The sequence below is a fragment of the Apaloderma vittatum genome, unplaced genomic scaffold (genome assembly GCF_000703405.1).
Source record: "Apaloderma vittatum isolate BGI_N311 unplaced genomic scaffold, ASM70340v1 scaffold2726, whole genome shotgun sequence".
Classification (NCBI taxonomy): Eukaryota; Metazoa; Chordata; class Aves; order Trogoniformes; family Trogonidae; genus Apaloderma; species Apaloderma vittatum.
In genome coordinates this window covers 14,602-28,123 of record NW_009721049.1, presented here as the reverse complement: position 1 = coordinate 28,123, position 13,522 = coordinate 14,602, and the positions used below count along the sequence as shown (strand labels likewise).

General features: G+C 37.2%; 1 protein-coding gene across 1 annotated transcript in view; it reads left to right on the top strand.

Annotated features, from left to right (window-relative positions):
- PLEKHA5 (pleckstrin homology domain containing, family A member 5) overlaps positions 1 to 10,018 on the top strand; it is a gene marked incomplete at its 5' end in the record, with an annotated part of 60,375 nt that extends 50,357 nt beyond the window's left edge. Inside the window, 6 exons of the mRNA XM_009871209.1 lie at positions 80 to 289; positions 3,077 to 3,235; positions 4,556 to 4,683; positions 5,491 to 5,636; positions 6,791 to 6,875; positions 9,734 to 10,018. Of these exons, the coding sequence (XP_009869511.1) occupies positions 80 to 289; positions 3,077 to 3,235; positions 4,556 to 4,683; positions 5,491 to 5,636; positions 6,791 to 6,875; positions 9,734 to 9,752 (747 nt within the window). The remainder of the gene's footprint in view (positions 1 to 79; positions 290 to 3,076; positions 3,236 to 4,555; positions 4,684 to 5,490; positions 5,637 to 6,790; positions 6,876 to 9,733) is intronic.
- Positions 10,019 to 13,522: the final 3,504 nt, after the last annotated feature.

Here is a 13,522-nt window from a genome sequence, read left to right as displayed (position 1 = left end):
TTTTCTGGAAAGCTAAACAGTTTAGAATCTTGCTTTTTAAAACCAAATATATATACATATATATATTCTTCCATTTAAGGAAAGACCAAGAAGTGCAGTGGAGCAGCTGTGTCTTGCAGAAAGCACTCGGCCTCGAATGACTGTGGAGGAACAGATGGAAAGAATCAAGAGACACCAACAAGCTTGCCTGAGAGAGAAAAGGAAAGGACTCAATATTATTGGCATTTCAGACCAGTCTCCTTCACAGAGTCTGTCATTCATCAGAGATAATCCATTCAAACTGGCACAGGTGGGACCCACGTTATTGAAAAACTTTAATGCATCCAATTAAAAAAATAAAAGCTACAGAATCATTCTTTCTCCAAAATCACACGATAGTGTTTCACACAAGAGACATGGAGAAGACAAACTTCATCTGTCAGTGTTTAGTGGCCGTCCCAGCCCTAACCCTTGATAACCTAATGACAGTAGATAATCTTTGTCCTTTTGGAAAATCATAGAATGGCCTAAGCTGGAAGGGACCTTAGAGATCATTTTAATCCAGCCTCCCTGCCGCCAGGGACGCCACCTCTTGACTAGATTAGGCAACACATGAGGACCGAACGGGAATCAAACCTGCCACCTTAGCGTTGTTAGCGCCACGCTCAACTGACTGAGCTAACCAGCCCACTAAAATAGATAGTTCAAATATATATATGTTTAGTTATGCATCATGATGGGGTTTTTGCATCGGGTTTTTTTGTCAAATTTGGCAAACAACATGAAAATGCGAGCTCTGTGACTAAAAGCATCATCTGGGAGAAGCATGATTCAGTTGATGTATAAGTTATGAAGATTCTTATGCCATGTAATATATTCAAACATCTGTAACATTTTTAGGTAGGAATGTATATTTATGATGATAGCACTTAACTGGTGCTTTTTTGCTATGGTTTTTGAGCCCATAAATACATAGGAATAGAGCCCTCGCTTTTGTTTTCATTCACTCTTAAACAGTTAAGGGAAAGGAGTGAGTTTATTAAATCATGATGGGTGGGGAGAGAGGGGGAAAATCTGACTACTTGTCATTAACCAAGAAATACTATCCTGTGTATACATCTGAAAAATATCCATAAATCCAAAACCCAACTACCAAGCAAAAAAGCCCACACCACTTCAGGACAAAAATATCAAATAGATTCAGGGTAGTGGATGTTAGACAGCATACTACATTCTAACAACTGAGAATTAATTTTCTTTTTCAAATGTTTTGTGGAGTTATCATTTGTTGGGGTTTTTTTCCTTCTCTTCTGGCATACTTTTTTCCTCAGACCACACTGGGATTTTTACACATACCTGGAAATCCTTTCTTTTATGTTTCGTATACACCTTAGCATCTGATTTTCCAAGGCCAAATTAAATGTATTGCACTCTAAAGAAGTCACATATTTCCAAATAAGTTTTAGGTTTGCTAAACTGCCTTCAGAGCTACACAAAAGTTACTTTTCTTTCAACAACACTGGACCCCTAGAAGACACTGAATTTAAGTTTTGCCTTGGTATTAGAGCATCTGTATTTGGGATGACATCATAAATGCTATAAATGAAGGGGGCTCCTCAAAAATATTTTTGATTAACAGTGTCTTTCTCAAGAAGAGCACATGCAAAGCAAAGGGGTTTTTGGTAGTTTATACAGAGGTGTTTGAACTTTACCAATTTTCCTGTGGTATCACTTCATACATGAGGAAGGTGTAGTCAGGTTTGTGTCACACCTAGTGAGCCAGCACACAGGGAGCAAGTACTCTGCAGGTACTACTTGCTCTGCAGAACTCGAAGGAATTTTGTTCTTGTCAGCACATTCTTCACTCTTCTGTGTGAAGTCAGTGCCACATGAATGGTAGGAAATTTATAGAATGAGAACGTATCTGAATTGAGTATTTAGCTAGTCCATGCTACAAAATCACTTTTTCTGTCACAACCTGAATTCTTTCAGAATGCTATCTGGCAGAAAGCTCGAAGATGAGGCATTGCACTGTAGTTGTAGCTCTAATTTTTAAAAGCATAGTTTCTATGCCTATTGATTTTTATAGAGAGAAATGATGCAATAGCATTAACTGCTGGATGTCTTTTCAAATGGGTTTCAGTTATTTAAGAATTGGAGGAGAAAAGGATTTTATAAACAGCCGACTGTGTAATTTTTAAGTGATTACCAAAATATAAAAAGGAAGTTGTTTCACAATTGTTAGTGTTTGGGACAAGTGTATGATATGGGTGCATACTTTAGTTAGGGAAGTAAAGAGTGATTTGTGAAATGACTTACATGGAATTTCCTCTTAACAGAGAGCATGTGCTAAATCACAGGAATTCAGCTACAAGGTTTACTGCTTTCATGGCTCGTATTTTTCTCAGCCCTAGTACTTGCTCTGATAGGACTTGCATGAGCCTCTCTTCAGTTCAGTCAGATACTCTGCCAGCACAATGTCTGCAGTTTGCCATCTTAAGTCACCTCTACAATCCTTCCTCTGAATTTTATATTAAATTATTCTCTGCACAACAGATTATTATTTTTTAAAGAAATAAGTCATATCCTCTGCCATTATCAAATGCTACGTTGTCCTCTGTTAAATGAGTTAAGAGCACAGGCTTGGAAGATACTCAGCGTAGCTGGAGAAGGTGTATACACGTGCACCGTGAATTTTGCAGGAAGAGCAGATTTTCATACTTTTTTTCTTAATCACGAGAAGCTATTTTTTAAAAAAATGATACTTATGAATGCCAATAAGAATGATACTAAGACTGCATGTGACTGAGCTAAATATTAATGAAATTTCAGAAGATAAAGGTGACTAACAGGAATGCTGGAGATCAGAGGGAGAGAGGACAGCGGTGCAGAAAGTATAATAATCTTAGAGAGAAAATAATTGTTAGGCAGGCTGAAAATTCTAAGTTCTTAACAATTTTCCTTTCCCTTATTACAATGTGGTATACTTAAGATTTTTTAAGTTATTGTTGGGGTTTTTTTATCACACTCAGAGAACAGAACTGAGACTGTGATAACTATCATAAGAATACATCTTTCTATCCATTTTGTTTCACAGAATCGAAGAAAGGATGATACTGTATCTAGTAACATGAAGGAATTGGAGAGCACCAGTAAAGAAAACAATTTGAAACAAAATAATGAAAGTCCCGGAGAAGAAATAGCGCAACTAAAACATGGTGGAGAACAAGAATATATTTCAGGTTTTACTAAAGAGGTAACAAACAGTGCCTTACTGAACTGTTTATCATCTTGCAGTAGAAAAGTATTTTTAGCATCAGACAGCACAGTATGGGAAATTGAGCCAGTTCCTTTTGCTTAGATGATTTACATTTCTTTTGGGATATAACAAATATTTTATAAAGCAGCGCAAAATTGTATCAGATCTGTCTATAGTAGAGATACTGAATCTTCTTGCATATGGTCTTGCAAATTTCATCTTACTTATCTGTTACTGTCTTGATTGCTTGATTAATTGGAAAAGTGCAGAAGTTTGGTCTTCTTTGGAAACAAAACCAATACTAATGCATCTTTAAATAATAACCATTGAACTATTCATTGCTTAAGATATCTCAGTGTAGTTTTTAAGAGTCATTTAATACACCTGACTTTTTTGGTTTGTTGGCTGTAGAGCATCAGATAGGTTACAGGAAACATCAAATAGTTCACAGGAAGCAGAACAAAGCTGACAACAGTTTGTACATGGAAGCAGGCAGTAACTGTAGTTTGTACTGTTTGGTCACTGGATTTTCTTTTTTAAGATAGACTCACTTTGTAATGAGTTACCTTTGTGTTTTACTGAAGTGCCCTGAACACACAGCAAAATGAGACTGGCTATGAAGAATAGATTACTGGAGTTGTTTCTTACATAATCATATCCTGCTTATAGTTTAATACAGTTTTTAAATCTTGTGTAGAGGGTTTTCTTCTTCTTTTCTGTCCATATTCTTTAATTAATCATCCATTTTTCCTTTTCCTCCTTCATTTTTATGTTTGTTTTTCTATTTTTTATTTAGCTTTTTTAAACATATGTCTGATGGACAGTGGTATAAATCAAATAATAAACATCTGTTCTTTAAAAACATGTTCTATTGAGGGTCTGTTGCTTTACTAAGTATGCACATCTTTTAAAGGAAAATTATTATGTGGCACGCTTATATTGGTTATATTTAATGAGACCTTTAAAAGCAGTGTTTAGCCTTCTCAGCAATATATTCCAGTAGTTGGAATCTCTGTTTGCATTGTGAAGAGGAGGATAGCGTGAAAAAATAGGCAGGCTGCAGTCGAAAGAGTTCAGATAAGTTCTGGAAGTTATTAAGCCAAGCCTTGCCCATTGGCGCTGGTACAGGTTTCAGGATAACTCTATTCACCTGAATGGTATTGATAAAAATTTCTTAGGTTATGTAATTCGGAGTTACTAAGTATACATGATGGCAAAATTTGTCTGTTAATAAAACTGTTTCCTGATGCTGTATTTCTTATCTGCCACTTCGTATGCGTTACAGCTTTTTGTTTCATGATTTCATTTTTTTTATAGCTGACAAAAACTGACGATCTTTTATCAGATGCACATGTTGTATCTGACTCAAAAGAAGTGAATAATGACGAGAAAGCAGAAAAGGAGAAAAATAGTACATTGGAAGAAACACATGATGTTGATATAAGGTAAAAAAACCCCAAGATATTCAGAGAGTATTTTAAACTTGCATATTGTATTTCTTAGCTGAATGGACCAGCAACTAATGAAATACTGCCATAAATACTTGTAAGGTATATATATATATGTTTTTGAGTGGTTTACATATAGAGAAACCTAGTGAGAGACCGAAGTGCTGTGGGAGTTCAGTAAGAGGTGATGAGCTGGTGGGTGATGTTCATTTTCAGTTATTGCCCGAGTTATGAACAGAACACCTTCATAATCCTTGCTTTGGGATGCAAAATGTATTTTGTAGTGTCACTTCAAGCTTTGTATCAGTTTAGTACGAAAGCTTCGGCCAGGGCGTCCATAGCAAGCTCTTTACCCCTGATGTTTAGAAATGGACTAACCAGTTTATTCTGTATCTCCTGCTTTAACTTTGACTTCGCTATTTTGGAGCACTGCACAACTAGAGTAATACTATGTCTTGGTTATTCCTCTTGAAGGATTCATCACTTCAGTGTAAGTTGAAGTGCAGACCCTAAGTGAATTCTTACATTAGGTCATAAATTTTCCATAGCACTCTTCAGCAGAGTCGATACCACGCAGTTGGAATCTGCATGAGTATGTAAGAGAAAGGAAGTCAGTTTACAGTACTACTTTTAAGTCTAACTTTACAAGGCAGTAGAAGGGTTTCAAAACATATGAGACAAACTTTTAAGTTGTAACTTTTTTCTATTAACAGAAGAAAATTAAATTGTAACTCTTATACTTAGTGGTAAACACCTGAAATTATGTTAGAGGGAGTTCTAAACACTATCCTTTTTTTTAACCAGCCTGCAGAGTGTGACCACAGTTACAAACCACAAACCAAAAACCAGCTCAGAAGAAAGTGAAGTAGTTAGTGTTCAAGAACAACAAGGGATTATGTCTTCATTTGAGTTAGCAGCACAGTCTTCAAAAGGAAATCAGGCAGCAGCAGGTATGGAAAAGAGTTTGAAGCACAACTTATACAGTACCTATGTAAAACTTTATTTCCTTTTGATTATGTCTTTTGATGCTCCAAAACCCTCGTGAATTGAAAATGCTGAGCTAGTCTAGATGTGAAGTGTACAATTTTATAACACAGAGGAAAATAGTCTCCCAGAAGACAACTACAGATATTCCATTTTTCTGAGGTTGTAATGTAGATTTTCGGTTGCATTTAATCCAGGTAGTTAAATAACTACTGCCAGAAATTGTGTCATACTATAGTTGTTGGTTGGAGCAAATGCTTCCCTACTCGTCTTGTAGAACAGCATCTGAATCTTGGATATGTATAGATTATTTACCCCTACCTCCTTGTGGCCTCAGGCATGCTCAAGATTGAGGAATGCTTGAAAGTTTCCGATATACCTAGTGGATTTTGAACTAGCAAGTAAAACACCCCAGGTTCGGTCATGTTTTCCAGGGTAAGAAAAGACGAAGAAACAGAAAACATGAGCTGGCTGGGGGTGTGCTGCATTACAAGAAGAGAAGGGTGGAATAAAGCAAAGTTGTTGTTTGCAAAGGAAAAAGAGAGTGTGTAGGGGAGGCAGAAGGTAGAATTTAAGATGATATGAGGATACTTGGTGATGGGAATGGTTAAGAAAGCCAAATGGTTCAATTTATGGATATAAAAAGTGACCTGGACCTTTGTAGTGCAGTCAGCAAACCTTTTTCTGTGACTTGATAATCAAAACCAGACCTTGAAAATACATTTTATAGTCCTCAGCAGAATAAAAAATGCTTAGTTCATCTGAGCTGGGATATTAAGGTGGGTCTGGGAGTATCCCAACTGGTTAAATTTTACTTCTTTTTTTTTCTTTCTCTCTTTGCAAAGTAACACTTCAGCATTCACATGTCTGTTATTTGTTCCTTTGGTGTTCTGCTACGCATTTATAGGTCTGAATAATGATCTTTCTTGAGAACAGCTATGCTCTCCCCTGAAATTGTGATTATTGTGCTGATCAGGTTTTAAATCATTATGTAACTTCCATTTGGTTCTGCTTATACTTACTATGGCTTGAAATGATGATTTTCAAGCTTAGGTTTATTATGTCATGATATCATGCCTTGTAACTTGCATTCTTGTTTATCTTGCTGTATGACTTGCAGCGAAAAGTTTGCCTTCTTCACCAGAATCGTCACTGTCACCAGCTCCATCTACACAGACACAGCTCACAGAAGGATCACATTTCATGTGTGTATAGTTACAGAGAAGTACGTATTTTTTTTTTCCACTCCTCCTGTCATTTTCCTATTATTTTTCTAAGTATATGTATCCCAGGTGTTTTTCTGAGAAACATCTGTAGACAATACTTTGCAAGACAGAGTTGCCCGCAATGTTGAATATAAACGGACTGGAAAACAAAACAAATGCATGTATTGATTTGCTTGCAAGTCATGTATTCACTATCCAAGTAGAAAGAGAAAGGACTAATTGGCTTATCAAGCACATTCTCCACAACTGGCAAGATAATAGCCCTTTGAATTAGGTGGAAGACCTAAGGTGTTACAAAGCAGACACTCAGTCAAGGTATGAGCATCAGTGCTCAGGCACAAATTAATCTTGATGCTTCAGTCATGGTGACAGGCACCCAGAGCTAGACCTCTTAGTGGTCAGTACGAGGGAATGGTCTAATGGCCCAAAATGGTCATGGCTTAGGACTTAGATGGCTGAGGCATGACAAACAGGAAAGGAAAAAATGAGGGTGGAATAAATATTTTTTTTTTTCTTTCTGTAGAGATACAGCTTCTCTTCCCTTGTCATAGTAGGTGATTTCTTCTAGGAATCAAGGTAGAAAGCATGAGTTAGGCTAGCCTTACATTTTCCTACCTGTACTTACTACACTCTTAATGGAGGCAAACGGAAATATACATGTATTTGTTTATACAAGTGTTTAAAGAAATGAATAGGATATCTGTGTGAATGCTTCATCACTTTACCAGCGTTTAAATCAACTCACATTTTTTTGTTGTCAGGAAGTACCTATTTGAATAAACTTTCTATTAAAAGAATGAGCTTTGTTTCAGTGGTAGTGTTAAATGCCACAGCTAATGCAAGTTAAGAAAACTTTAAAATTGAGGCGTTTTCAGTCATTTAGCGTGAGGAGATCTGAAAATACATTTTTTCATCTGATGTCCCAATCTCCACTGCCAAGCTTTCATCTTAGCAAAATTAGACTTATTACTCATCACAGACACTTTTCTTATGTGAACTGTGGGCAGTAAACTAAAAACAAAACCAAAAAATAACTTTTATTCAAAAGTTTTGCTGGAGAACTATTTAAAAAAGATAAGTGGGATTATTCAGTTTTTTGGAAACACTGATCTGTGTTAATGTTTTTCAGTTTCACTGAAAATACAAATACACTTGCATTTACCAGGCATCTTCTTTTTAAATAGGACAAACATTACCCTATCAACTCAGTTTCAGGTCAGTAGTGAAACTGAAACTGCCCTGCTGGATTCTGCCCAAAGGCACAGCACATCTCTCTTGGAAGGGGAAGCAAGCTGTAACTTCACCAGAAATTTATTAGCAATTGCATTAAGTTGCTTTCAGCTCTTGTCATCAACTCCCATGAGCAGCTAATTTATTTTTTAAGGATTTATGCTAAATATGAGACCAGCAAAAGGGAAGCGCTCATATAGTGATCTGCTCTGTAACTTGATGCCCAAGCCGTGACATCCCACAGCCTGGAGTATCCTCACAGGCAGCTGTAGCTGCAACATTTCCTCGTTAAGTACCGTTCTACAGATAGGCCTTAATCGCTTGAAGGGTGCATCTGAGATGGCACTCGTAAAACTAATGCTGGGCTTGCACATGCCTCACTGTAATGAAAAAATAAATCCAGATCTTAAAATACATCTATTTTGTCTGGTTAGTATTTGAATTGAGCTGGAAAAAGCATTCAACAGTGTGCATAGACATTCCCCATTTCTTTGCTGCACTTGATGCCTCTGCTGGTTGTTTCCTGGGGGCTCCAAAACAAATTCATGGACGAAGCACAGGCTGTTTGCCTGCAGTATTTCCTGCCCCTCACCTTCTGGGGCTGCCTGCCCAGTAGTCCAGAGCATGGCACTTTGCTGAAAGACAGGTCTTCCAGCATGTGAGAACTTAGTGTCTCTTAGATGCCAGAAATCTGCTGCAGCAGAGGGAACTTCAGAGCTGTGGCATTGGCCCTGTCCGTACACGACCAAATTTTTCAGGCAGCGTCTGGAAAATGTGTGGTAAATTAAAGAGAATAATGAGGTCATACCTGTGCTGAGCTTTTACGGTCAGCTTGTAAAATGATACTCTTGGCACCGTGCCAGGGGAATTTGGCAGTCAGAGATTGGTGGCACAGGACATCGCAGGACTAAGGAGAAGAAACCCTTTAGCTACTTTCTCTGTCACTTGTGGCTCTTGCTTTGCAGGGACAAATCAGGATGTGTAGTGCTAACATTGTTACATTTTAAGCATTACATTTACACTGCGTAATGGAGGGATAATGAAGTTTTATACAGCAGCTGGATCCAAAGCTCAGAAACGTGTTCACTAACGACCTGGTAAAAGCTATTTATAGAAGTCCTTTCAGCAATTACCAGATTGCAGCAAGCTGTGGGTGGAGCACTCGAACTTCCGAACACCTTACAGCTATGCTGCCCTTACACTGCAGTAGCTGAACAATGCTGCGTCCCTGTTCAAACCGTGCCTGTCATTTTTAAGAGCAGTTAGGTCTGTGCTATTATTACCAGTTTTATATGAAGAATATTTGGAAGTTGGCCGCGCACAATAGGATAAAACTCAGAAATGTCCAGCTCTCATACAAAGTTGTGTAAATTTGAAAAACAGCTTGCCTTTGCTTCTTGCTGTCAGAATACCTTGACAGTAGTATTATTCATCAAGAAAACAGATTTTGGAAACAACTGATTTCTAAAATACTTTATTATGTTCTGCACCATTGATAACTACTGCTAGGATGAGGTCAGAAATTCCTTGCTGTGTTTAATCCTGGGAGTTGCTTTATACAGTATCCTGTTGTTGCTAAAATAATGTAATCTGTGTCTGTCTTTCAGCACTAATGGCTTCTGTTGAAACAATTCATGCCTGAGATGTATGGACCTGACCTATGAAAATATGAGAAGATATTGTACAGTATATTTTAAATCTATGAAATTCATAGTTCTGATGCTTTTGGCCACAGAGCATCATTTTATCACTTCCTGGAAAATGTTTATTCCAAGAGAGCTTTAAATGGCCCACATGTACACTCAACAACCTTCAGCTCGTTCTCCTGATACCAGCTTGCTGCTATGATTTCTGTGCACACAAAATAACGGCTCTTTTTAATGTGCAGCCTATGGTCAGAACTTTATTTGGTATTCTCCAGAATTTAATGTTCTTTTCATTATGGATCATATAAGTTTACTTATTTACTTCTTCTACATACATAACTCGGTTACTTTTACATATCACCACCAAACCTTGTTTTACACTTTTTAAACACTATGAATTATTGTTTTAACATTTTATTTGTAAAATTTTTATATATATATACATATAGATATATTTAAAATGTGCCATTTTTATTATTGCTTAGTAAAAATATGTCCTGTTTCTGCTGTAATTATTTCTCGGTCAGGTTGCAGCGTCAGCAGTTACTGCCACACTTCTGTCGACATAGACATTAATGTTAGTGGTTACTTTTTCTTAAATAAAAAGGAGTGTAGGTATTTTGAGGTACTGGGCTTTTTCTTTGTTGGGTTAGGGTGTGTACAGCAATAAGCAGGTTTTCAATCCAGTACTTAGTTTGTGTACAAATGTAATTATGTTCATTGTGTATATATTATACAATGAGCACATACGATGTAAGTATAAGAAGCCACTTATTATTGTTCAAATACGAATGTTCATATCCCATTTCTTTTATATCATATTAAATAAATGTTGATGTTCTTAAGGACCTGTATGGTTAGTATTTCTTCCAGCAAACGGATCTCATACTGTGTTCCAGCTTTTGATGTGGGGAATGCGACAATTCCTAACTCATTGGCAACATCACCTGTCCACCAGAGTAGCAGTGACAAACTCTTAAGAGATTCCAGTCTTCCTCTACGGGAAAGAATAAGACTGCAACACAGAACACAAAGACAACCTGAGACCGAGACGCAAGAAATACAGGTTCAGCTCCTGACTCTCCCAGACTTGTATCATGGTGTTGGAATAATCACTTAGTCATTCTGTGCCTCTGTTCCCTGCCTGTTTACTTGAGAAGTAATAGAAGGATTGTTCTAATCCTTTCTTACTAAGCCTGTCTTACTAAGGTGTGGTGAGGAGTAATTCAGTATTTGCAGTAATTCAGTGGGGTTAAGGAGAGAAGTACGATGATTCCTCAAGGCTTTGATATCTGCAAAGCATCTTCCAGAAAACTGGAAGAAAACCTGAAATAATTTGTCAAGTGGCATCATACTACAGATGTTACTAGCTTCACTTTTCCATCTCACACAGCTGTCTGAATTTGCCTGAGACAAAAGAGGCTTAGAAAAGAATGATAAAAAATGAAAATATTTAAGGGAAAGCTTTGGAATTGAAGATGTAAAGCTAAGAAATCCTGTAAAGGTTTAGGCAACTGCTGTGTACTTCAGAGCATGTGTGTGCCATAAGTGGTAAGGCAAGTTTCGTTAAGATGACTGCCAGCTCTTTCTGTGCTTTTTTATCAGACAAATCATATCCTGTTCAAGTTAATATTGCCGTACCAGAGACTATATAATTCATTGTGCTTTACCATAGAGGAGTGCTCAAGATTGACACACAGTTTGAAATTAACTCTTTATTTTTGCCCCTCCTAAGTAGAAGTTAGTGTTCGTTGTACTTGTCTGCCACTCCCAGCTCTACTGCCACTTCTTCCTGGGGCTCTTTGACAGAGAGACATAGAGCACACTGTCTGTCTATCTGTCATTTTGCTATTTTCTTTGGAAAGTAAAGAAATAGGCAGGATTTAGCAACAGAGCTTGGAGAGTCACAGTGAAAGAGATGGCTGAAGGAAAAATGAATCACGATACAGGCAGGCAGCATCCAGCTGAAAGTTTGACTATGTAGCCTTCTTTTTTTTTTTTTTTTTTTTTTTTTTTTTTGGGAACAGTAGCCCCAGCCTTTCCATCCACAACGTAGAGCAAAGGAGTGTGATTTTTACTGCTCAACCAGCTGAGGTTTAAGTTCAGAGGCATCACTGGAACACCGGAGGCAGAGCAAATAGGACACACCCTGTTCTCTCCCTAACCCTTCTGGAGAGAGCTGTTCAACTGTCAAGCTTTGCAATCACTTTCTGGCCTTGCTGCCAGGAATTGCAACCAATAAAGGAAAGAATGACTAAGTGGTTTTTGGACATTTATAGATCTTGCTTGTGTTTAAAGCAGTTGCCAGTTTGGTATATCTGCAAAGTTCATGCATTTTATATTGAAACTGGGGGAGCGTGGGAGAACGAACGAGTTTTTGTGGGTGTAAGTGTTGGCAAAGACAGCAAACATAAATGATGAAGGAATGTAGTAATGCCCTTAGACTATAATTTCACTTCCTATGGGCAATTGCAGCAAAGACTTTCAGTTTCATTGGGTGCTCTATTTTTGTGTCTTACAGAAAAAAAAAATATATATGGCTTTGTGTTATCACAGAGCATCTACTGTCTCTTACCTCATCAGAATAACTCACCCCAGTGATCATACTCCTGAGATACAGAAATATCAGGATACAGATATTGTCAGCCTTCAAACATCTATTTTAAGTTTGTATCTAGGATATTTTTATATTTCGGATTGCTTTATTGGCTATTGCACTGACACTTGTATATATGGAACGTGCTTTTTTTCAAAAGCAAGAGTCCTTGGGAATAATGCAACACATTCTCTACAGATGTTCATGCTTTTCAGAACCAATTACATCTATTTTTGTCTTTTGTTCACTATTTGCATTGTTCCAAGACTACTAGAGAATGTGATTCTTTTAAGTCCCTTAATAAAGTGACATTACTTAAAAAGTTATAGTTGGTGTGTTGGCAATTTTTGTATGTCATGGACTGGCTCAAGGAGAAGGACCTCACCAGGCGGTTGAAACTCAAACCTCGTTGGTACTATTACTGAGGGGGGAAAAGTAGTCGTCAGTTAATATTTTCTCATAAATATGTCCTAAAATTAATCCAATAAGGTTCTATTTTCAGGAAAGCAGAAAAATTTTAAACAGTTCATTTTATCTAAATCACTCGAACTGGACAGTCTGGGAAAGAATTATTACCCACTCTACTGGATCCACTAGATGTAGTAACCACAAGTTCAGACATGAAAAACGTTAAGAGATTATACTGTTAGTAATACATCCACTAAATTCTCTAGTACTTGGACTGGTGGCTTGAGTTATATCCTGGTTAAGTAAAGCAGCAGAGTGGAAGATCTTTAATCAGTGGTGATGCTGCATAACTCTTACGCCAAATTTTCATTATATTGTAACAATAAGGTGGGTGGGTTTTTTTCTTTCCTAATAAAACAAACCAGAAATAGTACTCATTCAGATCTCGGAAATGAGTCATCATTTCTTTTCTGCACGATACCTTTTTGTCTCTATGATCCTGGATTTTGCTATACTTATTTTCTTAAGTTAGCCTAGGGTAGTTTAATCTCACTTCAGTTTGAATCCTCAGTTAAAATGTTATTTCCCATCCTTTGGAAAGTTGACATTTAAATGGCAAATGAACAAATTGCCTATACCTGGCATTAATAATATATCTGAAGCAATTTAACTTTTTTAAGGGCGCACATGAAGATAACAAAGCAACATCTGGCCTTCATTTCTTCAGGAGAACATTATACATACTT